We start from the raw sequence: 24,807 nt of genomic DNA, 5'->3' as shown, positions 1-24,807 counted from the left end.
AGCTAGGTCACTCGAAAAAGGACAGAACGAGGGAATTACAGTTTCGGGTGATGGATCTTGGCGAAAGAGGGGATTTACTTCCCTTTACGGAATATCATCTCTAATTGGTTGGTTCACGGGCAAGGTGATTGATATCGAAGTGAAATCAAAATATTGTAAGTCCTGTGAATTTTGGAAACGTAAAGAAGGCACGGCAGAATATGAGGAATGGTATGAAGGACATGAAGAAACATGCCAAAGCAATCATAAGGGCTCTGCAGGAAAAATGGAGGTCGATTCAGTTGTCCAAATGTTCAAGCGCTCTGACGAATTACACGGAACAATGTATGCCTACTATATTGGAGATGGCGATAGCAAAACTTTTAATGGTGTTATAGATGCAGCACTTTATGAAAATGTAACTGTACAAAAAAAAGAATGTATCGATCATGTTCAGAAACGTATGGGCACTCGACTCCGAAATTTGAAAAAAAAAACGGAAGGACTTGGCGGCAAAGGAAAGTTAACAGGAAAGTTAATTGATGAATTGAGCATATATTATGGATTGGCGATACGAAGAAACACAGGCAGTATTGAAGATATGAAGAAGGAAATTTGGGCCACACTCCACCACAAGTTATCCACCGACGAAAAACCGCAGCACGACAAATGCCCACCCGGTCCAGACTCATGGTGTACATGGCAGAAAGCGAATGCTACGAATGCTCTTTCTTCTTACCGCCATAAGGAGCCGCTCAATATTCAAGTTTTTGAAGCCATCAAGCCAATTTATGAAGAGCTGTCCAACAACGATCTGCTTACCCGCTGTTTAGGGGGTTTCACGCAAAACAACAACGAGAGCTTCAATTCTACCGTGTGGAAATTGGCACCGAAGAGCACTTCAAGCGGCAAAATGGTTTTAGATATAGCTTCAGACGTTGCAGTGTGCACTTTCAACGATGGCCTCGGCAGTGTAATGGAGATTATGAAAGTTTTGGGCATGACTATAGGGCCCAACTGCTACAATTTTTGCGTGGAAGTGGATGCTCTACGCGTCGACAACGCTGAGAGATCGCTGTCGGATGCGGTGAGGGACGCACGCTCGAGTGCAAAATCGTCCAGGAAAACGGAAGAGGAGGAAAATCTTGCCTTAAGCTAGGTACATAGTGTCGACAAAGTCGCGGCGACAAAGACGCAAAGAAGTCGCATTCAGTATAAAATGCATGTAGTGTTCATAGTAACTGCGACAAAGACATTGTCGCGGCTGTGCGCGACTTAGTTGCATCTCGACAAAGACGCACCCATACGCAGCCTAGTGTAACGTAAATAGTGCCGTAAAATTTGTGTTCATGCTATCGCGTCAGTGTCGCTGATATTAAAAAAAGTTGAAAAATTCGCTATTCCGCATGTTTATATTTTTGTTTTAAGTTGTAGAGGGCGCTCAACTCGAGTTACATTCAGCTTATATTAATATAAGTTAATCGTTGTAGAACGAATACGTTTGTTTGTTAACAATACTTGACAATAATGTTTGACATCGAAAAATTTATTGATGCTATTGAAGAGCGTCCAGCTCTATATAATTTAGCAAATAACGACTACCATAATCGTGACTTAAAAATTAGGTTATGGGAAGAAATCGGAGAAATAATGTATTTAGATTGGGCTAAGTTAAATAATAAAGAAAAAAACGAAAGAGGTAAGTTAAAGTGTAATAATGTACTTTATTTCATGAAATAATTTAAATGTAATCATATTGCCAAGAAAGTGCACCTACAGAGGACACAAAATAGTCGGCAAATTTTTCCCTCGTAGCTAATGCAATATTTGAACCACCTCCAGTCGCAATAGGCTCAATATTATCGAATTGAAAATCTTGTACCTCGTCATTGTTGTGCGACCCATGATTATCTTTTCTTATTACAAAATTATGTAGTATACAAGCTGCCTTAACAACATCTGTAACAAAGTCGGGATCTAAATTTATTGCAGTATGGAAAATTCTCCACTTATTAGCAAGGATTCCAAAGGCACATTCAACATAACGCCTTGCTCTCGAAAGTCGGTAATTGAATATTCTCTTTCTGACGCTCAAATTTTTTCTGCTATAACCTCTTAAAACATGTTTACTACAACCGAAGGCATCATCTGCTACAATCACCATTGGTGTTTTTATTTTTGTTTGGAGTATAATGTTATCTTCCGGAATGTTTAACGTGTTGCTTTGTATTCTCTTAAACAACGAAGAATTTTTGAATACATTACTATCTCCACTTTTTCCATATGCACCTACATCAATGGCCGTAAAGCAGTAATTGCTATCTACCAAACCAAGTAACACAATAGAGAAAAAATGTTTATAATTGTAGTATAAAGAAGCACTATGTGGTGGTTTAACAATTCTGATATGTTTACCATCGAGGGCTCCAATACAATTTGGAAAATTGCTATTCCGGAAGAAATCGTCTGAAATTTTTTTCCACTGTTCTTCTGTGGGTTCCGCTAAAAACTCGTTCACCATAGTATTCCATACAGCACAACATGTTTCTCGAATAATATTGGACACAGTTGATACACCAACACGATACTCAAATGCCAATGATCTGAAGGAATTGCCCGTTGCTAAGAATCTAAAACGTAGGAGCATATTATTATAAAACTTTTAAAATCATATTATTTTAGGAAAAACCATGCAGAAAAAATGGAAGTCTGTAAGAGACAGCTTTAATCGAGAGTTAAGACTTCAGAAATTTCAGAAAAGCGGAGACTCGGCAACAAACAGAAAAACGTACGAATATTTTAACAAGCTTTTGTTTCTCTTGCCCAATTCTGAAAATCGTGAAACAGCTACTAATGTTTCGGTACAACTAGACGATAACGGAAATAATAATAACCTCAGTGAAACTCCATCTACATCTGGAACTCATAAAAAGAAGCGCAAAAGCAATTTTGAAGAAGAACTACTAAACATTTTACAATCCAAAAAGGCTAAATCTAATGACATTGAAAACGATAGTGATAGAATGTTTCTTCTGTCGTTTTTAAACGATATGAAGACGTTGTCTCTTCAAACAAAAAACTGGGTGAAAATGCAATTTATGCAAATAATGCAGCAAGCTACAACGGGGTTAAATGTCGGTCAACTTTCTCATGCAATAAATGTCGGACCATCAACACCTCAAATTAACCGACATTCAATTATACCCTTTAATTGTGAATCTACAGGCCATTCATCACAAAATTTTGAATCTCCTAGTCCAGCTGCGTCGTCGACAATGGATTCCGATATATATGATATGTACACACATTTATAATAATATTTAATAAATGCTTTCGTTATTACTTACCTGAGTGTTATTGCTACCCTTTCTTGAACAGTTATTCTTTGCATAATATTCCAATTTTTCTTTGAGACCGTATTTTTAACATTATTGCATAATGTATCAAATGTACTAGGTGTCATACGGTAATAAGCAAAGAACTTATCTTCATTCTCGCGTAATGTTATATGTAACGTGTGAAACTGTCCGTTAGTAAATCTATTTCTATTTATTGGATGAACAGAATATCTCCTCTGTCTTCTTTTCTTTCTTAAATGTCTGACAGCTAGTAATGCTACACAAGCATCATCAACGAAATCCATCTTTGAATTGCCAACAAACTGCACTACATGACGAATTTGTTCGACAATGTCGTGTCGCGGACAGTTTCAATTACTAGCGACAGCGACACGACATTGTCGCCGCGACTTTGTCGAGACTATGTACCTAGCCTTAGAGGGACAACTTTACGGAGCTGGCATCGCAGAATAACGGTAAAAAAATTTTTTACTTTCATTTTCTAAGTTTAACAACAAAAAAACTATATGTTAAACTTTAAACACGTTTTTCTCTAAATAGTTTTTTTCTAATTGGCGTGACAAATAACTTCAACAATTTTGATCCGATCGGATTGAAATTTTAACATTATGTTCCTAATTGCATTTTGCAGAGAAGTACGTACGGAATTTCTGATTAATTGAAAACTTTTTATTTTATGAGCAGTTTTATACGAATTTTTTTACCAAAAATTCATTTTTTAAGTTTAAATGCCTATAATTTCCGAATAAAACAATATTTTTCAAATCCCGTACGTACTTCTCTCGGTATTCTATTGTAGATTAACGAGATTTTTTTTTTAATTTTAGGGCAAAAATTGTGGGTGCCAAATGTCATGCCGTGAAGTACCGTGACAAAACTTTCCAAAGGCAGATAGCAGTAGTCGGCCATTTTGTATAACAAAAAAAAATATTTTTCATCAGCTTGATATTTACACTAAATAGATCCGTAATTAGTTTTATAAATGAATCACTTTTTCATACAAAAAAAAAAAATTGAATTGAAACATGATTTCATAACCGCTACTGTGGCCTAACCCCTTAATAGCGGTTCGAATTATTACGGTTACCTTAAAAAGTTTTCTATTGTGTTATTAGCTATTGTGGACTACGATTACAAATTTATTTGTGTGGATATAGGCGGATATGGTAAGAACAGTGATGGTGGCATTTTTGAGGCATCTTCTTTTGGACAACGGCTGTCCAGAGGATCATTGAACATTCCCTCAAATAGAGCTTTGCCTGGTCAAAATGAAGAAACCCCGTGTGTACTTATTGGCGATGAAGCATTTGCTTTAACACCTTTTCTTAATGAGACCATTCCCATACAGATTGTCACGTTATGATACTCGAAAAGAAAACTACAATAAGCGCCTATGTCGTGCTCGGAGAGTAGTCGAAAATGCCTTTGGAATCTTGGCTCAGAAATGGAGGTTATTTTACAGGCCCTTAGAACTCAAGATAGAAACGTCTATAAAGATTGTCAAAGCAACATGCATTCTACATAACTATTTGCGTACGGAAAAAACGGATGCACCCTTTTCACATCTCTTAGAGGATGCAGAGCCTGTTATAGGAGTCTTAGATGTTCTTCCAGTTGACGGCCGAAGGGCTACAAACTATTCGTTTCAGATACGACAAAATTTTGTGAATTTTTTTAATATGTAATAACTTTAGTATTATCTCTCTAAGCCATACAAAATATAAACATGATGTTAGAATAATATATTGTTTCCTTTGTAGAGAACCCGAAAAGGGCTACAGACCCTTTGACCCATTGACTATGGGCCTGAACACATTCAATATTACTTTCACTAATGTCTACAATATATTGCTAAAAAATGTTAACATACATACCTTCTATGTTAAACAAAGTTCCTATTTCGCCCCAAATCTTATTTTTGCTTCTGTTATTCTTATATTCTGGATGTGATAAATCATATAGTATTCTATGTTTCTTAATATTTTCGATTAACTTTTCCGTTAACTGTTCCGTTGCAGAGTCCATATTTCTCGCGATCATGCGGCCAAACTCGTCAAGTCACAACTGGTCGCCACTGCGCTCTAAAACGCCGCCAGGACGCACTTTTTCTGGAATCATATCGCGCCGGTATGAGTTACGTCATTCATTCTCCACAGCTGCGATCGGCCGCCAGTGTGACGCCGATCGTGACCGCGGCTGCGGTCGCGCCAGTCTGCGTGTAGCTTTAATCTTGAATACAGTGACCCCAATCTTATCATTTTCTACTAAAAATAATATAAGACTGTTATCTAATAAAACAGTTCATATATAAAAACTTTGAAAAATCTGCTGCTGCTCAAAATAAAATAGTTTTTGTTAGTTTTCTCAAAACTCTAGTAATGTGACTTAGGCCCATTTTGTAATAAACGATTCAATTAAAACCTTGTAAATACAGTGACCGAAATGAATAGGATTTGCTATATTTGCGGACGTTCGGTAGAGGAAGTGGTTAAATCGAGGGGTATTTCGCAGGGGAATTTTGGTGTACAATCTTCAGGAATTAGTAAGGAATTAGAGGAATTAGTGGGGAATTTGGGGAATTACTCTGGAAATTCGGGGAATTAATAGAGAATAATGGAATTAGTAGGGAATTAGTGGGGAATTAGTATGGAATTAGAAAAAAATTGGAAGAATCTGGAAGCGAAGTAGATTGCGCAAAATGGCGTCGTGTCGCATAAAACTGCTAACGCGTGATCGCCCTCTTTGATTTTGGTTCTACAAACGCATGGGTGTAGTTATTTCCCTGTTTGCATAAATAAATCGAGAACAGTGGAATATCACAAGTGAGAAGTGACCGAAAATTTACGTGAAATTTAAGTGAAATCCGAAAATTTACAAAATGTTACCAGCACACCAATAGGTCCTACATTGGATGGTCGAATATTTCAAAAAGAAAAGAAAATCACACAAAAAAGAAATTCAAGCATCTGTGCCGAGATCTGTGTCTAGTAATCAAGAAGGGGCTCCTAAGAAGAGGGCTAAAACTTCTGTTGAAAATTCAGAATTTTTAAATGAAGAATCTCCTGAGGAATTAGACAATCCCGAGGATAATCCCAGGGGGATTATTAATCAGAGACCTGTCGTAAACCGAGCCGTGAACTTAACAGATGAAAATGATTTAAGTTTTCGAAATTTGAAGGCGTGGGCAGAATCGAAAGCAGAAACTAATTTATGGGAAAAGCTTCAGCATAAATTTGATGATATTAAAGTTGTAACTTCGTTGGACCAACATGACAGTATCTTCTCCAAAGTAACCTGCTTCTGCAACGCGACATACAAACTTCCCAAAATACTTAAACCTGGATGGATGAAGGAGGAAGCTAAAAAATTTGGCATCAGAATTATGGGATTTTCCTCAGACGGCGATACTCGGCTTTTAAGAGCTATGCGTTTAAATACTTTGAAGTCTCGTTTAGCACCTGAATATAAAAAAAATAACAAAACAACCCCAAAAGATTCTGAACTACTCCATTTTTTGCCAGTTCCAGATTGGGAGTGGTACCACTGCAACTTCGAAAAAAATGATGAATGTTATGTACAGGACACCACCCATATTTTAACAAAAATGCGTACTCGTTTCCTAAAATCAGGAATAAATTTGCCAATTGGGAAATACACTGCCACCTCTAGTGATCTCAGGGAATTGATCTTAAAGGTTCCAAAAGACAAACATCTCCTGACAGATTCTGATCTCAAAAGTGAAGACAAGATGAATTTTGCATCCGCAGAAAAAATGTGCAGTTTGATAGTAATTGAACAACTGAATAAGGAAATTCCGCAAAGTGAAGGTAGTGTGGAGTATCTTAAGCTTATGTACTACATCGAATCGTCGTTCTTAAATTCCAGCACTGAGTTGGGTACTAGATTATATCGCATCTGGTATGTTGTATATTTTACTAGGATCTGGAGAGCCTGGATTCAAGGAAAAAAAGAATATAAAATAACAGATAACTTTTTAACCAGTAATTGTTACCTTTGTATCGAGATGAACGCCCACGCTTTGATTAAACTAATATGGAAGCTTAAAAGCGGTGAGTTAAAACCAGAGATGTTCAGTATCGGTATTTTTGGTAGCCAAGCATGTGAATCCTTATTTCGGGCTGCCAGGTCCATGACCTCCACGTATTCAACAATAACAAATTTTAGTATAACGGATATGCTAAACCGAGTTGAGAGAATTAAGACAACAATTGATACAATAAACGATCTTAGGGGAACTTTTACATTTTCAAGGGAAGACAAAAGATTACAAAACAGCCTGAAGAAAGAAAATTTACCACGTGAAAAAGAAATTCTTAATTTGGATATCAAAGCTACAGTTGAAGAAGCTTTACAAAATGTCATAGAGGACATGAAACAATTTGGAATCAATGCACAAAAAAATGATTGGAAATATATGCAAGTACCGTTAATAAGACACAAACAAAATAACGAAGTAACACAGGAGAATGAAGACATCGACGAAGACGACGTTGAAGCTGACGAAAACCCCGAAGAAAATGAAATTGACCAAGATGTGGCAAAAACGAATAATATCAGTAATGATGGCGATATAGTTATGGACGAGGTTATGGACTTATGTTCTAACGAGAGTTCTAATGAAGATCGCGAATGTGATAGTTTGGGAACGAATTCTATAAGTTTAAAAGACTTTTCCGAAAAAGTGCATAATGTATCGGTAAAATCACCACATGTAAAACTCATTGTCGGTAAAAATTCTTCAATTATTAAAAAGTCATCGTACTGCTGGCTTTTAGATCAGTCTAACGGTAGACTAAGTACTGACCGATTAAAAAGATTTATAGGCAGTACAAGAAAAATACCGAGAAAAACACCTTTCAAAAATACGGTTGTGAAGTTAGCCATAGATTCTAGCCATAGATTTTAAAATCGAAAATTGTGGGGGGTGTTTTCATTTAAGGGAGTAAGAAAATCACAAAGTTCTGAACATCGCGTGCGCGCTTGGAAATTCAGAGTTTTTGATTATTAGGTTGAAAATATGTAAGAACGGATGTGAGAGTGTAGGGGCGCAATCGTTGACTAAAAATGTAGGAATCTCATCTGGGCCAATTGTAGCCTTTGTCTTGAATTTTTTGAAAGATTCAACCATTTCGTCGTAACTGACTTCGGAGATACCAAAGGTGACAGAATTTGTATCATAAACAGCGTGATCGTTACCAGTAGGTTACCAAATGATGCAGACAGTACATAAGTTAACTACTGTTGGCAAATCGGACACACTTAAGAGAGCCTGGAGATCTTATATTGTTTCTGCTTATATTAACAAAACGCCAAACGTTTTTTGGTTCTTTTCTTATGTCCCTCAGAGATTTGACATAAACTTGTGCGGTGATATCTGCAATGAGTTTTTCTATACAATTTATGGTGGTGTTTTTTTAATCTAAGCATTCTTATTAGGTTAATTGAATGCCATGCAGGATATGCAGGATAACATCTCGAGCTATCAAATGTGTAGGCACCGTTACCGAAATAGTAAGTAGTAATGCCGATTGGTAATTATCTTCTCGTACCAATGTAAAGTCTCACTGTTTAATTTGAAACTCAAGTTTGAGGAAGCAAGTATCAAATCAAGAGTTCTATCAATGATATTCATTACATTATTTAATTGCAGAAAGTCATTATTACTTCAATATTAAAATCACCCATGACTATGGTATCCAAAGACATATCCAACATTGATTCAATGTAATCGAAGGTGTAACTATACATACATTCCTCCAGGTGTAACAGGTGGGAAATAGCAGACAACAATGTTAAAGGCCGATTTCGTCTTTTTAAAGTCAATCCGTACAGCTTTCAAGTCAATTGATTCAATAGGACAGGAGGCAATCATGATATTCGAAGTAGCAACTCCGGAATTAACAGCCAGTAACATCTCTCCACCCTTATGGAAAGATCGATCACATCTAAAAACGTCATACCTGTCTGGAAAGATCTCGTAGTCTAGGACGCTCTTCTTGACCCAAGTTTCACTGAGAGCAATAATATCAAAGTTTGATGCATCGACCGAAGTAAAAAATTTGTTTTGATAGTATATGTTGTACTCTTTCCGTTGGGAAGTTACTAGTTTTTCTTAACAATTCTCGGACATCCATTAATGAACTGTATTCTTAAATCATTTTCACCGTATTCAAAATCCGCATCTAACAAGGGAAATGAACAATCAAAGAAAATTTTGCGTAAACTTGTGGATGGGGCTCATTGGAAATAATTTAATTGGTCCTTATTTTTTGCCGGATGGTTTAACTAGCGCAGCATACAATGAATTTTTACATAACAATTTAATAGGCCTGCTTGACCATGTACCTTTAGAAAACAGATGTAATGTGGCTTTCCAGATGAATGCCTTGCACACTATTCCCAAAATGTTGAAAATTCATTAAATGAAATGTTTCCTAATGGTTGGATTGGGAGAGGAGATCTAATTCCATAGCCTGCAAGGAGTCTTGATTTGGCGCCCCTTGATTTTTATGTGTGGGGCCACATGAAAGAACATACACCTAACATACACCCTATGTTTACACAAGTCAACTCTAAGGATGAATTAATAGAAAAAATCAAAAACGAAGCATATGTTTTAAAAACGTTAATTACAATTACCCCCCCATAAATTTTTGTATAGGGGTTGTTCTAAGATCGCTAAACTCAAATATGAATTTTAATTTGCGTTTCGAGTTGCAGAAATTAGTCATTTTTCGATTTTGGTCGAACAGAATACGCGCGCACGCAATGTTCACAACTTTGGGATTTTTTTACTCCCTTAAATGAAAACACCCCCCCGTAAATTTTTGTATACGGGTTATTCTAAGACCGTTAAACACAAATATGAATTTTAATTTGCGTTTCGAGTTGCAGAAATTAGTCATTTTTCGATTTTGGTGGATCAGAATACGCGCGCACGCAATGTTCACAACTTTGAGATTTTTTTACTCCCTTAAATGAAAACACCCCCCCGTAAATTTTTGTATACGGGTTATTCTAAGACCCATTTTTCGATTTTGGTCGAATAGTATACGCGCGCGCGCACGCGATGTTCACAACTTTGGGATTTTTTTACTCCCTTAAATGAAAACACCCCCCCGTAAATTTTTGTATACGAGTTATTCTAAGACCGCTAAACTCAAATATGAATTTTAATTTGCGTTTCGAGTTGCAGAAATTAGTCATTTTTCGATTTTGGTCGAACAGTATACGCGCGCACGCAATGTTCACAACTTTTTACTCCCTTAAATGAAAACACCCCCCGTAAATTTTTGTATACGGGTTATTCTAAGAGTGCTAAACTCAAATATGAATTTTAATTTGCGTTTCGAGTTGCAAAAATCGGTCATTTTTCGATTTTTAAATCTATGGCTAACTTCACAACCGTTTCAAAAATTCCCTGCCGAACTTGACTAAACAGAAGCTACCCGTGGATCAGGCTAGTGGCACAAGCAGTGACTCATCCATTGGAGGAGTTATCAGATGAGATGTTACCGTGTAGATCAGAAAATTTATCGGAAACTGCCGGACTTGAGATACTCTTAGAAAACTATTACGCGATTTTCTATGACCAATCGTGGTTTATAGGTCGGATAATTGAAGATAGAGGAAACGCACATTATAAAATAAAGTTTCTGAAAGCAGAGCTTGACACATTTATTTGGCCCCGAAAAGAAGACATTGATACCGTTCATAAAGATTTTATTTTTTACGGTCCTATTAATTTAATTGGTGGCGGCCCATTTCAAATAAAACGGACAGACCAACTTAACATTAAGGGCAGATATAAAGCGTTTAAAAAACAGTAATTTTTTATTTTTGTTCAATAATATTATACACTAGAAAAATTATGTTTTGTTTTATTATAAATATGTACAATAACCTGTACTATAACCTGTATCTTTATGTAAAAATAAACTGTTTATTTTTTCTAGCTTTTTTACCAACTTTTTTTATTTTAATACGTATACTACAAACAGATATGCTTGATTTATTTTACACCATTTTGTGGCGTAGTACACTTGATAGATTTGGTGAATTACTAGGTAATTAGAGTGGGAATTGGTAAAATTAGAGGAATTAGTAGGGAATTAGCGTGGAAATTAATAAAATTAGGGGAAATAGTAAGGAATTAAGGGAATTAGTGAAGAATTAGAGGAATTAATAACAAATCTGGGAATTAGTGTACTAATTTTGTTCAACGGTTTACCCCTCGGGTTAAATTATTTTGTTTTCCATTAAATATAAATAAGTAAATTTATAAATTTAAGTTAGATAGATTTTTTGTACTAAATGAAAAGTTACTTTGATATTTTAGACAGCCATCATGAAATGAGTGCCTTGGTGTATCTGTAGAAAACACGTATTCTAGCCGAATGAGAATTTGCAACAATCATTTTACAATGGAAAGTTTTATGTTGAATAGTGATGGGCACTATCGAATGAATCTGACTATCGAATAAATAGTAAATGAATGATTCGAACTATCGAATGATTTATTCGAATAAATTCATTCATTCGAATTCGGCGAGGATTGAGGATATCCAATAATGCGCAATATAGGTTAGGTATACCGGGTTTATACAGAATTTAGCTGTAAATTTAAAATTTTAAGATTTAGTTTTAAAAGTTAAATCTAATGAAACTGTTATATCTTAACAGCTTTGCATACACAATATATGAAGTTTCAATACGCTTAACTTTTAAAGTCAAATTCTTAAATTTAATTTAGTTATATCCTCTGTAGAAACTAGAAACCCGGCATAACAAGTGCATAAAGATACTGAAATAAAATGCCGGAAATGTTTGAGCATAAAGGGTATAAAGTCACTTATACCGTTTTTGCACTGAATTAAATAGGTTGGTGCGTCAATGTGACAGGTATCTTTCGTGTATTTCAAAGTTTTCAGAAAGTGTTTTTACTGCTTTCATTGTGAATTTCGTTGTGTAACTAATGTTTACTTGATGGTTTAATATACAACATAAATCAGAACAATGGATGATCATCAAGGTAAGTTCAAATAAGCCAATAAGTTTTTAGGTTAGAATTTATTCTTAAGGATTTTACTGTTGTAGAAGAAAGTGTACACCTTACACCTAAAAAACACGGAAGAGGCAAAGAAACGAATGTGAATGGAACCGTAAAGGCTTGGAATATTTAGGCCACAGGAAAGTTATACATGCTAAGAGGGAGCTAAAAGAATATAACCATTTATGCAGATATTGGTGTAACGAAAATATTTCAATGGAACAACAACAAGAACTTTTTGATAACTTTTATAAGCTACCGAGTTATGACTTACAAACTGCTTTTCTTTCCTCCTGTATTAAAAAAGAAACAGTTAGAAGAAAAAATGTGAGTGCCCAAGCAAATAGAAATTTTAGTACAACAATAACATTATTAAACAAAAGAGTTTGTAAGCCATTTTTTCTCAAAACGTTTGACATATCCAATAGAAGATTTACATCAGTTTGTAAGAAAACTAACAGTTTAGGAATCTGTCAAACTGATCAGAGGGGAAAAGCTTCTAGCATTAATAAGATTGATGAAGCTAGTCGTTCCTTTGCAATTCAACATATTAACAAATTTCCCAGATATAAAAGCCACTACTCCAGAAAAGACAATACAAACACCAGATATTTGGCACCTGGTCTTAATATAGTAAAAATGTATACGTTATATACCGAATTTTGCAATGAGAACCGAAAACCCCCTGTAAAATTGTCGTATTACAGAAATTTATTCAATACAAAATTTAATCTCAAATTTCATAAACCACACAGCGACACTTGTACAAAATGTGACAGTTTACAAAATCTTATTAAACATTCCCAGGATGAGACAGTTTTACGGACTAGTAAAGTAAAATTAGAGGTGCATCAACGAAAAGCAGAAAAAGCAGTAAACTGCAAAGCAATAGATATAGAAAATCACAAACTTTCAGCAGACACCGTAATAATATGTTTCGATTTACAACAGACTCTTCCTACACCTTTACTTACAAATTCAAAAACATTTTATCTTCGGCAGTTATGGACATATAATTTTGGTGTACACAATTTAGTCACCGGAAAATCAGATATGTACACTTGGGATGAAACGGTTGCCTCCAGGGGTTCCCAGGAGATCGGATCATGTCTTCTTGAATATTTCAAATCACTGCCCCAAAACATAACCAAAGTTATCGCTTTTAGTGACTCCTGCGGAGGACAAAATAAGAACAAAAACCTGTGCAAGCTGCTAATGTTTCTGGTTAACTCTACTAATATTGAAGAAATCGACCATAAATTTTTGGAATCAGGGCACACGTACATGGAGTCCAATAGAGACTTTGCCCTTATTGAAAAAAACAAGAGAAAAAATCCTCAAGTATTTATTCCCGATCACTAGCATGAAGTTATTAAAAAGTCATCAACGAAATTCGCTGTTCATAAAATGACACAAGAGAAATTCTACAGTTTTGAACAGCTGAAAGCTATACGTGATCCAAAAAAAGATACTTCTTGACATCCTATTAAATTTCGAGAAATAAACCACTTCAGATACGACAAACGACAAGAAACGTTTTCTTTTGAGTTTAAAGACACCCTAGAAATGTCATTTCCCTTTAGGAAATGTATATGCACATCGGCTTTTCCTGGACGTCCATCGTTTTCCATATTTACACAGCTTCATACAGAGGCTAATAAAATCAAGTTTGACAAATGGAAAAATCTACAAACCCTTCTGGAATTTATTCCTCCAATATACCATCCATTTTATAAAAACATGGCTCATGAAGAACCACTGAAAAAGATGAAGAAGAAAACAAAGAAAACATCACGAGAGGCGCCAAAGAAAACTAAAAATATAGAAATGCCTTCCAGCTCAACTGCCATATCCAACGATGACAGTGATTCTGACATTGCATCTTATCTAGATTCTGATTATGAGTAATATTACTATTTTATGTACCAACGTTTATCGATTACCTCTGTTACTTTCTCTTGTATTTACTTAATAAAGTTTTTATTGTGGTGAAAAATTGTTTTACGCAAAAAGGGTATAAGTGCGAAAACCTTTGAAAAAGCATGTAGCCATGCATCGTGATTCAAAATTTTCTTCTCTAATAAAATATGAACAATTTTCACATACATCTGGCAGTTTATACAGACTCATATTTTATTGTTGAATTTTAAAAGTTGAAGTAACTTTAGGATCAAATAACTCAACAACACAAAAAAGCTATTTGTACCCTTTTTGCACTAACCCCTTCAATTCAAATTTAGAGGTAACACATCCAACATCCGCGACCATTTAAGGCGCAAACACCCTGGGTATTTTGAAATAGATAAATTAAATAAACAAGATGAATTCCAACAATTCGGAGATCGACATAATAATGAGCCGTCAACATCAACTCAAGATCAGCAACTACCATCCACATTAATGCAGTCTCAACTTCAAGAACAAAGCAGTAAATCCACATCTACAATAGACTCCATTAATTGCAAAAAACGAAGTCGACAAATGAAACTGAAACGGAAATTGAAAATGATCAAATAGATCAAAGTTTAATTAAAATGATAGTAATTGATTACCAGCCTTTATGAATTGTAGAAAATCCTGGGTTTTTGGAAAATTCTAAAAAGTTACAGCCACTATACAAACCACCAACTAGAAAATTGTTATCTTCGAAAATATTATCTACCACATATAATCAAATTTGCGAAAAAGTAAAAATATTGTTAGCAAAAGTTGATCATGTCGCTGCACAGTGGGGCCAAAGCAATGAAAAGTTGGAAAAAAGTCGAAAAATATAATTCATATTTATGGCCAATTTTCTATGACAACATGCAGGTACATAACCTAACTACCCTACTCAACAATAAAAATATCAAAGGAATCGCTGGTGCTCCGGATATAACAGTAGAAAGTTTGACTTATTACAAATCAGTAAAAATTATATAGAGGTTTCAAAATATTTTTATATAATTTCTTTGTGTGGCGATTTATTATTATTATTTATTTTGCGATGGAAAATCAACCTAAAGGTTAGTTGTTTACCTTTTTACTATAATTTTAATTTTATAAGTACTGACGTATAAGAAAATGTTAAGGTTGACTTTGATAACCTTCGGGATGATATCGGGTCAAAATTTTTCCTCTATAACATAAAGTGACTAATGTAGTTTCATAATCAATCAAAAAAGTTTGCGCATATTTGCGCCATTTTATATAAACAAATATCTACGGACTTTCTTTTCTTACGGAACACGGAACAACATGCAACGCTATAATTAATAATGCCATGTTAGATACTAAATTCAAAATATACTTATCGCTATGTTTTAAATTTATTGTTTAAAAGGATTCAATTTAAAAATGAACATGGGAATAAATTAATGTGTTCCAAAATACTCATCTTAAAAGACAGTATACTATAAAACGATTTTGTTTAATTATTTAGCATCCGGTTTATTTATCTCTGTCCTACGACGTACTCTCGTTTACGAAATGAGGAGTTTTCATGAGAAAAATTTCGATGAACAACTGAACTCACTGAAACAGTACATTAAAAACTTCACGAATTATCCTATGGATATGGATATTGCTCCAGAAATGAAAAAGACACTTTCTCATTTTGCATCGGATTTTAATAATAATAATAATAATTTTTATTCATGCTCGATATTTCAGTATACAATACATTATAATATGTCACACTTGTCATAATTCATATTAAACAATACATGTTAAAAACTACTTGAAATAAAACAAACAATCTACGGCGTAACAAACACAGCATAACAACTGATCGTTAATTAATTTTAATAACAGGTTCAAAATCACCCACATTTACAACATCATCCAAATACTCGAGGCACGAATAATAAGCCCTCTGAATAAGAAAAGATTTCATTTTTAGTTTAAAAAGCCTATGTGATAGCCTTGTAACTTCTGCAGGAATTTTATTGCCACAAAATTAAAATGGCGTTGACTTCTGGTAAGCCTGCAGAAATTAGGTATCAAGTGTGCTCCATTCCTAGTTTCATATCCGTGCACACTATCGTGAGTAACACACTTGTGAAGGTTTTGCCAGACATAGATCACACATTCCAGGATGTACAATCCCGGGAAGGTTAAAATTTTTTGCTTTATGAAAGAGTTACGACAATCATCTCTGTATTTTAAGTTGTCTAAAATTCTTATTGCTCTTCTCTGAAGTCGAAATATTCTATCGCAGCTTGAGGCACCCCCCAAACCAGGAGTGCATATGTCATTATACTTTGACACAGCGAAAAATATGCACATTTTAATACTTGTTTTGACACATTATTGCTTAAGAGACGAAGCAGATATATACTACTAGATAGTTTATTAAATACATATTGGATATGTTTGTCCCAAGTTAATTTAGGATCCAGATAAACGCCTAGAAATTTAACACAATCAGAATTCAAGGTAGACCGCATTGAAAAAGCAGTAACTGTTGTCTTTTCAGTATTTAGTTTCAGTTTGTTCGACGTAAACCACATTTCGGCATTATTTAGTGCAGTATGCGCCTTCGACTGTGTCATTTCATGGTTATTTCCAAAGTTTTTTATGGTTGTGTCATCGGCGTACATTATTACATCCGACTGACTTATATTTTGAGCAAGATCATTGATATAAATTAAGAATAATAACGGTCCCAGAATTGACCCTTGTGGGACACCCACGGTTATTAATTTCTTTTCTGAAAAGCTATTTCCACATTTAACAGTTTGAGTTCTACCTGTAAGATAAGATTTGATTAGTTTCAAACTGAGATTATCAAAATTATATTTATTTAATTTTTCAATCAAAAGGTCATGTTGTACACAGTCGAAAGCTTTACTCAAATCACAAAAACTTCCAACAAGATACTGCCCCTGTTCAAAGCATTCAACAGTTCTTTCAACAAAGTCAGCTATTGCCTCAGATGTGCATTTACCCTTACGAAATCCGTATTGTGTGGCAGCAAACAAGGAATTACCCTCAAAGTAATCAGCAATCCTACTGCTCAGCACCCTTTCAAATATCTTCGAGAACACCGGCAAGAGTGAGATTGGCCTAAAATTCTCTAACTGGTCAGGACTTCCCTTTTTAAAGACGGGAACTATTAAACCTGTTTTCAAAGCATTTGGAAATACTCCTTCACATATAGCAAAATTAATAAGTTTAGTAAGAGGTTCAATTATTAAATTTTTAACTTGTTTAATTAATTTTACACTTAGGCCATATATATCTTTAGTTGACTTTGGCTTAAGAGAATCAATAATGTCACGTACCTCAATAAAAGATGCTTTCCCAAATGAAAAACTACAATGTTTTGCGTCAATTTTATTAAGAAAATAAGTAAATTTATTTTCTAAATGGGAGTCATTTAAGTTATTAATTATATCAACGGGTACATTTAGAAAAATATCATTAACTTCGTTAGGGTCAAATTCGGCTTTAATTTTATTAAGGGTGTTGGGCCGATTTTGATTAATAATTTGCCACATTATTTTCCCTGAACATTGAGACTCCTTGATAAGTCTATCATTATATTCTATTTTAGCTACTTTAATTTTTTTATTATATTGAGCATGGACTATATTTCTCATATTTTAAAAGTAGATGGCAAAAGTCTCAAAGAAAAGAAGATAGATTTTTGAAGGAAAATGAGAATTGGCTAAATACTTCCATAGGATTTGCTATTTATTGTAAAGAACCGGGGCAGAAAAAGTTAGGAAGACCAACAAAATCTTTTGCGGATGTATGTGAAAGATCCAAACGGCAAAAAACCGAAATAATACGTGCTTCCCATGATTCTGATGAGCTGGTTTATGCGGCTCAGATGAGTCTTCGTTCATCTGGATTGAGCGATGCTGCAAGCGTACTGAAAGATATAACAACCACGTCTCCAGCGCGAGCCAGCAAGTACAGTTGTTTTGTTTATTCACCTAATTAAGATGTATTAACCCAGATATAAAAACTTATCTATTAGATGTTTTTTTATCTGGGTTAAAAACAATAGTTGTTTGCAAAAATATTTTCTTTTCATTTTTTTATACTATACCTTTTACGATGTAGGTACAAGTCTGCATACCGAAAATCCCTAGAAGGTGTAATTCCTCAAAAACTTCCACGAAGCGAAGCACTTTCTTTATTCGTTGATGCCACTCTTACCAAAGAGCAATATAATAAAATACGCAAGAAAGATCCATTGCGATTTCCTTCTTACAAAGAAATTCAACTTGCAAAAAAAGAATGCTATCCATTAGAAGAATACATAATTGTTTCAGAAACAATGGCAGAGGTGAGATTGCAAGGACTATTGGATCACACCATAAATCGTATTTTGGAAGCACAACAAGATCTATTGCAATCAATAGACAACAAACTTTGTTTAATTTCAAAATGGGGATTTGACGGATCGTCCCAAGCACAGTATAAACAAAAATTTTGGACGAACCCGGAAGCCTCAGATGCCAACATTTTTATTGCGTCAATGGTACCGTTACGTTTGACAATGAATGAGCGTATCTTGTGGCAAAATAACAAATGCTCATCAACCAGATTTTGTAGGCCTATTCGGTTTCAATTTGCGCACGAAACAACAGAATTGATGAGAAAGAATACATAGATCAACAAATAAAAGAATTAAAACCGACCAAATATTATATGGATGAAGTGAATGTCGAAATAACTCATCAACTAGTTTTTACAATGGTAGACGGAAAAATTTGCAATACACTTACAGATACGACATCTACACAACGTTGTTATATTTGCGGATTAACATCAAAAGATTTTAATGACATTGAAAAGGCAAAAACAGCTGAAATTAAAAAAGATTCTTTTGACTTTGGTTTGTCAACACTGCACGCTTGGATTCGATTTTTTAATGTGTTTTACACATTTCCTATAAATTACCTATAAAGAAATGGCAAGCGCGTGGAAAAGAAAATCAAGACATTGTTGCTGATACTAAAAAGAAAATTCAAGCTAGGTTTAAACAGGAACTCGGTCTTATTGTCGATAAACCAAAACAAATGTCTGGGAGCATGAATGATGGTAATACGTCAAGACGTTTTTTCATGAACCCCGAAAAATCTGCAGAAATTACTGGAGTTTCTATAGATTTAATAAAACGATTCAAAAGTATATTACAAACATTAGCAAGTGGACATACTGTCAATATAGAAAAATTTAAAAATTATACGTTGGAAACGGCAAAATTATATGTTGAAAAATATTCTTGGAATCCAATGACCCCAACAGTACACAAAATATTAATACATGGTGCAGACGTAATTTCAAATTTCTGGTTGCCCATAGGATTGTTGAGTGAAGAAGCACAAGAGGCAAACAACAAAATTTTAAAAAAAGTTCGAGAATCATACTCACGAAAAATGTCTCGTGAAAAAACAAATCAAGATGTACTTCGTCGCTTGCTTATTAACTCTGATCCATATATATCAAGTATTACAGACAAACCGAAAAGAAAGAAAGTTACCGACAAAGAAGTTTTGGACATGATTTTAATTCCAACGGAAGATATCGAGGACGAAACGGATATTGACGCTTCTTCAGAATCTGAATCTGATTGATAACTCATATCTATGTAAATATTTATTGTAATGTGTTATTATATTATTATTAATCCTATTTAAACCCATCCGCCACCAAATCAATCAAATTAAAACATTTTTCCACATTTTAACTTGTTTGACCCCACTGTGCGCTGTAAGTACTGATATATGGACTTCGGACAGCAATAAAGCGTATTTGACAGTAACTAGTCACTTTTTTCACGACGACTTCATACATAATGCTGTTTTGGCAACTAAAGAAATACCGGAAGCCCATACTGGTGTAAACATTGCGTCTGCTTTATCAGAAATTTTTAATGTTTGGGAAATTGACTATAAAATAATTAGCATTGTTAGTGACAACGGTGCTAATATAAAAAATGCCATAATTGGGCAGCTTCAAAAAGAACACCATCCATGTATTGCGCATACTTTAAATTTATGTGTTACAGATGCTCTAAAGTCAACCGAACCAGTAATGCGATTAATAAAAAAATGTAGAGCATTGGTAGCTCATTTTAAGCACAGCACAGTGGCATGTGAAAAATTAAAAAGCATGCAAAAACAAATGCTATACCCTGAATTAACAGTAAAACATGATGTATCTACTAGATGGAACTCTACTTTAATTATGGCAGAAAGACTATTAGAGATTAAAGACCCATTATCAGCCGCCATTATATCGTTACCAAAATCTCCAGAATTTATTACAGCAACAGAATGGGATCTGCTGATAGATGTGGTATCCATTTTGAAGCCATTTGAAAAAATAACTATTGAATTATCAGGCGAAAAATATATAACAATGTCTTTAATTATTCCTCTTATAAGATATCTACAGCATTCCTAAAACGACCAGTGCAGATCTTTAAAACTTGTTTTACAAGATAATGTTAGAACACGACTTGGGATCTTAGAAAAATAAATTTACTTTGCTCAAAAGCAACGTTTTTAGATCCTAGATTTAAAAAAGCAGCTTTTAGTGTTGCAGAAAATGGTGACATAGTTCAAAAATTAATTATTGAAGAAATATCCTGTATTTTACAAAATAAAGGTGAGACAATTGAAAAACAGACCATAGAAACTACAACTGACAATACTGATGATAAAGAAAACATTTGGTCACACTTTGATCAAGAAATTGTCACTTTAAAAAGTATTTCAACACCATGCACGACTGCAGCATTGATGGTTACACAATATTTAGAGATCTCGCTTGTAGCACGAACTCAAAATCCGATTGAATTTTGGAAGCGCTACAAAAGTGTACTTCCTGAAATATATCAACTGCATAAAAGATATTCATGCATTCCAGCTACCTCAGTTCCTTCAGAACGAGTATTTTCCAAAGCTGGACAAATTATAAATGAACGCCGAAACAGACTCTCTGGGAAAAACCTCGACATTATTATTTTTTTAAATAGTAATATAAATTTGTTTAATTAATATATTTGTCATTTTTGTCATACATTTTTACTAGAATAGTGTATTTGTTTTATAAATAAATTATTTAACGTGTACTATTTATAACATTAATTATTACTGAATTATAATGCACGCCGAAATCCTTATTATGTCCATACTGTCCATAGTTTCCCTCACTTGATTCAACTCATTACTTTGAGTCTCAGTCAACTATCAGACGACTGTTCATTGTATGATCAGCGATTCTTCTAGAACAGCTGAATGAATAACTTGCATTCGACTAAAATGAAAAATTAATTATATTTTCATTTTATTTATTCGTTTGCTTGATTATCTGTTTCAGAAATCAACGAATATTATGATAGTTATTCAAACATTCGAATAAATTCTATAACATCGATGTATTCGAATACTTGACAACAATCGAATTATTCTATAGTAGGGATGGCCACGATGTATCGATGTTATAAAAATATCGATTTTTTCGTTTCGATATTCGATGTTTTAAATCGATATTTCATTCGGTATATTATTCGATGTTTTATTCGATATTTCATTCGATATATTATTCGATGTTTTATTCGATGTTTTATTCGATATATTATTCAATGTTTTATTTACTATTTTATTTAATGCTTTATTCGATATAAGTACATATTATTAGATGTTTTATTAGATATTTTATTCGATGTTGCAATTTTCTAAAAAGTTTGTGTTGAGTTTAAACCGTTTGAGATTATTTTTAATAATAATCGTTATAATTGATTCGTTTATTATAACTGGAAAAGATTGTTGGTGGTTCAAGAAATTATGAATAACCTCAAACCTGTCTATTCCTGTCTAGGATCGAGTGAATCAGCGTCGATTTTTATACCAATACGGGCTGTGATTGCGGTTATACATTGTGAGCTGTGGTAGTCTATCGATCGAGACGATAGTCTAGTCGTCTAGAGCTCATGTCAGTGGTGTCGTGATTGTCGTGAATATACGTTAAAACAGTATTGCTAATATTATTATTTACTTTCCGATAGAACGATTTAGTAAACTGAGAAGGCGATTGATTTTAAAAATATGGCACCACCAAAAAGTGTAGTTTGGAAACACTTTAACAAAACAAAAGACGGATATGCGGTGTGTCGTTACTGTGAAAAAAAAATAAAAACATCAGGTAACACCACAAATTTGATAGGGCATCTCAATAGATTACATAAAACTATAACGAAGAAAAGTGTTAAACAATTGGGATCTGAAGAAACGATGGATATATGTTCAGAAAGTGATCTTCCTGGAACTTCTCAACAAGATTCTGATGAAAGTCGGCCATCGTCGGCAAGTGCAGTTACAACTAATACAAATTACATGCGTCAATCATTAATTACGAAAAATTTTCAAGAGATTAAATCTTTTGGAGAAGGTGGCGAAAAATTTAATGCCATTACAAATTCTATTTTATTTATGATTTGTAAAGACATGCAGCCATTCAGTATTGTGGAATCTGAAGGTTTTAGACAATTAATGAAACTTGTTGTGCCTCAATACAAAATACCTAGCCGACAAACTTTAACGCGAAGGCTAGATGCAAAGTATGACTCTCTGGAGTCAGTTGTTAAGGTAAAGTTATCATTTGTAGACAGTGTTGCAATTACGACTGATATTTGGAGTGATACTATGCAAACCCGAAGTTTCCTGGGAATCACAGTGCACTACGCAAGTGATGGCAAAATGTTTTCCTTTACTTTAGGAGTTTGTGATCTAGAACATCGCCATACAGCAGAGTATTTAGCCGAAAAATTAATGGAAACGTGCAATCAGTGGAACATTCCAAAAGAAAAAATTACTGCAGTTGTAACCGATAATGGGGCTAACATAGTTAAAGCAGTACACATAGCATTTGGGAAACATGTTCACATGGCTTGTTGTGCACATACATTAAACTTGGTGGCTGAAAAATCTATTGACAATACGGGAACTTTAAAAGGATTGATTGGTAAAGTAAAGTTAATCGTTACGTGGTTTAAACACAGTATTGTTGCAAGTGATGAATTAAGAAGACGGTCACCAAAAAAACTTATTCAAGAAGTTCCAACTAGATGGAATTCAAAATATTACATGCTAAAACGCTTCTTGGAACTAAGATCTATTATTAATGAAATAATTAGTAATCACATTAGTGCACCGGCTATGGTAACCGCATTTGAAACTCAAGAAATAGAAGAAGTTACAAGACTGTTGCAACCCTTAAAAGTTGCAACAAAAGAACTTTGCGGTGAAAATTATGTAACTGCCAGCAAAATTATTCCAATGATACATTGTTTAAGTAAAAAAATTTCTGAAATGAGTTCTAGTTTGCAGATAGCAAATGATCTACAAAAATCTTTAACATTAGAAATTAACCAACGATTTGGTAATATTGAAGAGATACGTTTGATGGCTGTATAAACAATTTTAGATCCTAGATTTAAAAAAATACACTTTCAAAACTTAACAGCATGTTCAACAGCTGTTGAGCATCTAGAAACAATTGTAAAATCACTGACATCACCATTAGCTACAGAACAAATTGCGCCTGTAGGTTCTCATCACATTCCTGACGAAGGTAAAGTTTTTAATTAAATCCGATTAGATTAATTACTTTTTTTTTTGTTTTTAGAAGAAGAATTAAATTTATGGAGTCAGCATCACGTAATGGTAGAAAAAATGAATAACAGCAACAACGATGGCACTTCAGAGATAGCGCATTATCTCAAATGCCCATTAAAGAAATTTGAACAAAATCCCTTACAATTATGGGACGATATTAACCTTCGAGCGGGCGCGCTCGATTTTGTAACACGAGCGGGCGCGCTGTGTATAAAATTTATAACACAGGTCCGTATCAATTTTCGAGCGGGCGCGCTCGATTTTATAACAAAAGCGGAATATAACAAATACATTTTATGACAACGGGTTCGCATTAATAAGTATGTATTAGGTTATTTAAAAAAACACACATTTTACTAGAGTAGAAGTATTTAATATGTATTAAGTAACTGTTAACATAAAATGAAATCAATGAAATGAATTCATTTTTAAAAATCAAAAAACATTAACAAACTAATAAAAAAACAAATAAAATAATAAGTAAATATTAAAAAACAAATAAATTATTAAAAAACATACGCATTTATATTTTACATTTTGCGACATTTCAAGGTTGTTGCGATTTTGACGGTTTGTAATTGTTAAACATTTTATATTTTAATTTGAATCAGATTCATTTTTACAGTCTAAACAAATTTCTTCTGTAGTAAATAATCTGCTATTAATTATAATTACGCTGGTATAATAGTTGTCAGTAGTAACATTTCTGTTTGAATTTTCTATTGGTTTTACCAATCGCTTTACAATATCCATCGGTTTGTTAGATACCATATACAGACCA

At 34.0% G+C, this 24,807-nt stretch overlaps 3 protein-coding genes across 5 annotated transcripts in view; 1 reads left to right on the top strand and 2 right to left on the bottom strand.

The window, feature by feature from the left end:
• LOC111417579 (uncharacterized) overlaps window positions 1–24,807 on the bottom strand; it is a 245,495-nt gene that overhangs the window by 3,549 nt on the left and 217,139 nt on the right. The window lies entirely within an intron of this gene.
• On the bottom strand, window positions 1,680–4,372 carry LOC139429253 (uncharacterized). The gene is made up of 2 exons (XM_071194805.1): window positions 3,327–4,372; window positions 1,680–2,609 (listed from the first exon to the last, which is right to left on the bottom strand). The coding sequence occupies exons 1-2, from the start codon at window positions 3,620–3,622 to the stop codon at window positions 1,721–1,723; spliced, it is 1,185 nt and encodes a 394-aa protein (XP_071050906.1). The 5' UTR covers window positions 3,623–4,372; the 3' UTR covers window positions 1,680–1,720.
• LOC139429369 (E3 SUMO-protein ligase ZBED1-like) lies at window positions 22,120–23,967 on the top strand. Its single transcript, XM_071195064.1, has one exon. It carries the CDS (start codon window positions 22,458–22,460, stop codon window positions 23,823–23,825), a length of 1,368 nt encoding a protein of 455 aa, XP_071051165.1. The 5' UTR covers window positions 22,120–22,457; the 3' UTR covers window positions 23,826–23,967.

Source organism: Onthophagus taurus, chromosome 3 (genome assembly GCF_036711975.1).
Source record: "Onthophagus taurus isolate NC chromosome 3, IU_Otau_3.0, whole genome shotgun sequence".
Taxonomy (NCBI): domain Eukaryota; kingdom Metazoa; phylum Arthropoda; class Insecta; order Coleoptera; family Scarabaeidae; genus Onthophagus; species Onthophagus taurus.
This window is presented reverse-complemented; position numbering and strand designations above follow the sequence as displayed.

Bases quoted from the DNA above. Each gene is read 5' to 3' on its own strand.
- LOC139429253 (XM_071194805.1), bottom strand. From the start codon at position 3,622: ATGGATTTCGTTGATGATGCTTGTGTAGCATTACTAGCTGTCAGACAT. The intron at 2,610-3,326 runs GTAAGTAATAAC...CCTACGTTTTAG, and splicing joins AGGGTAGCAATAACACTCAG to ATTCTTAGCAACGGGCAATT.
- LOC139429369 (XM_071195064.1), top strand. From the start codon at position 22,458: ATGGCACCACCAAAAAGTGTAGTTTGGAAACACTTTAACAAAACAAAA.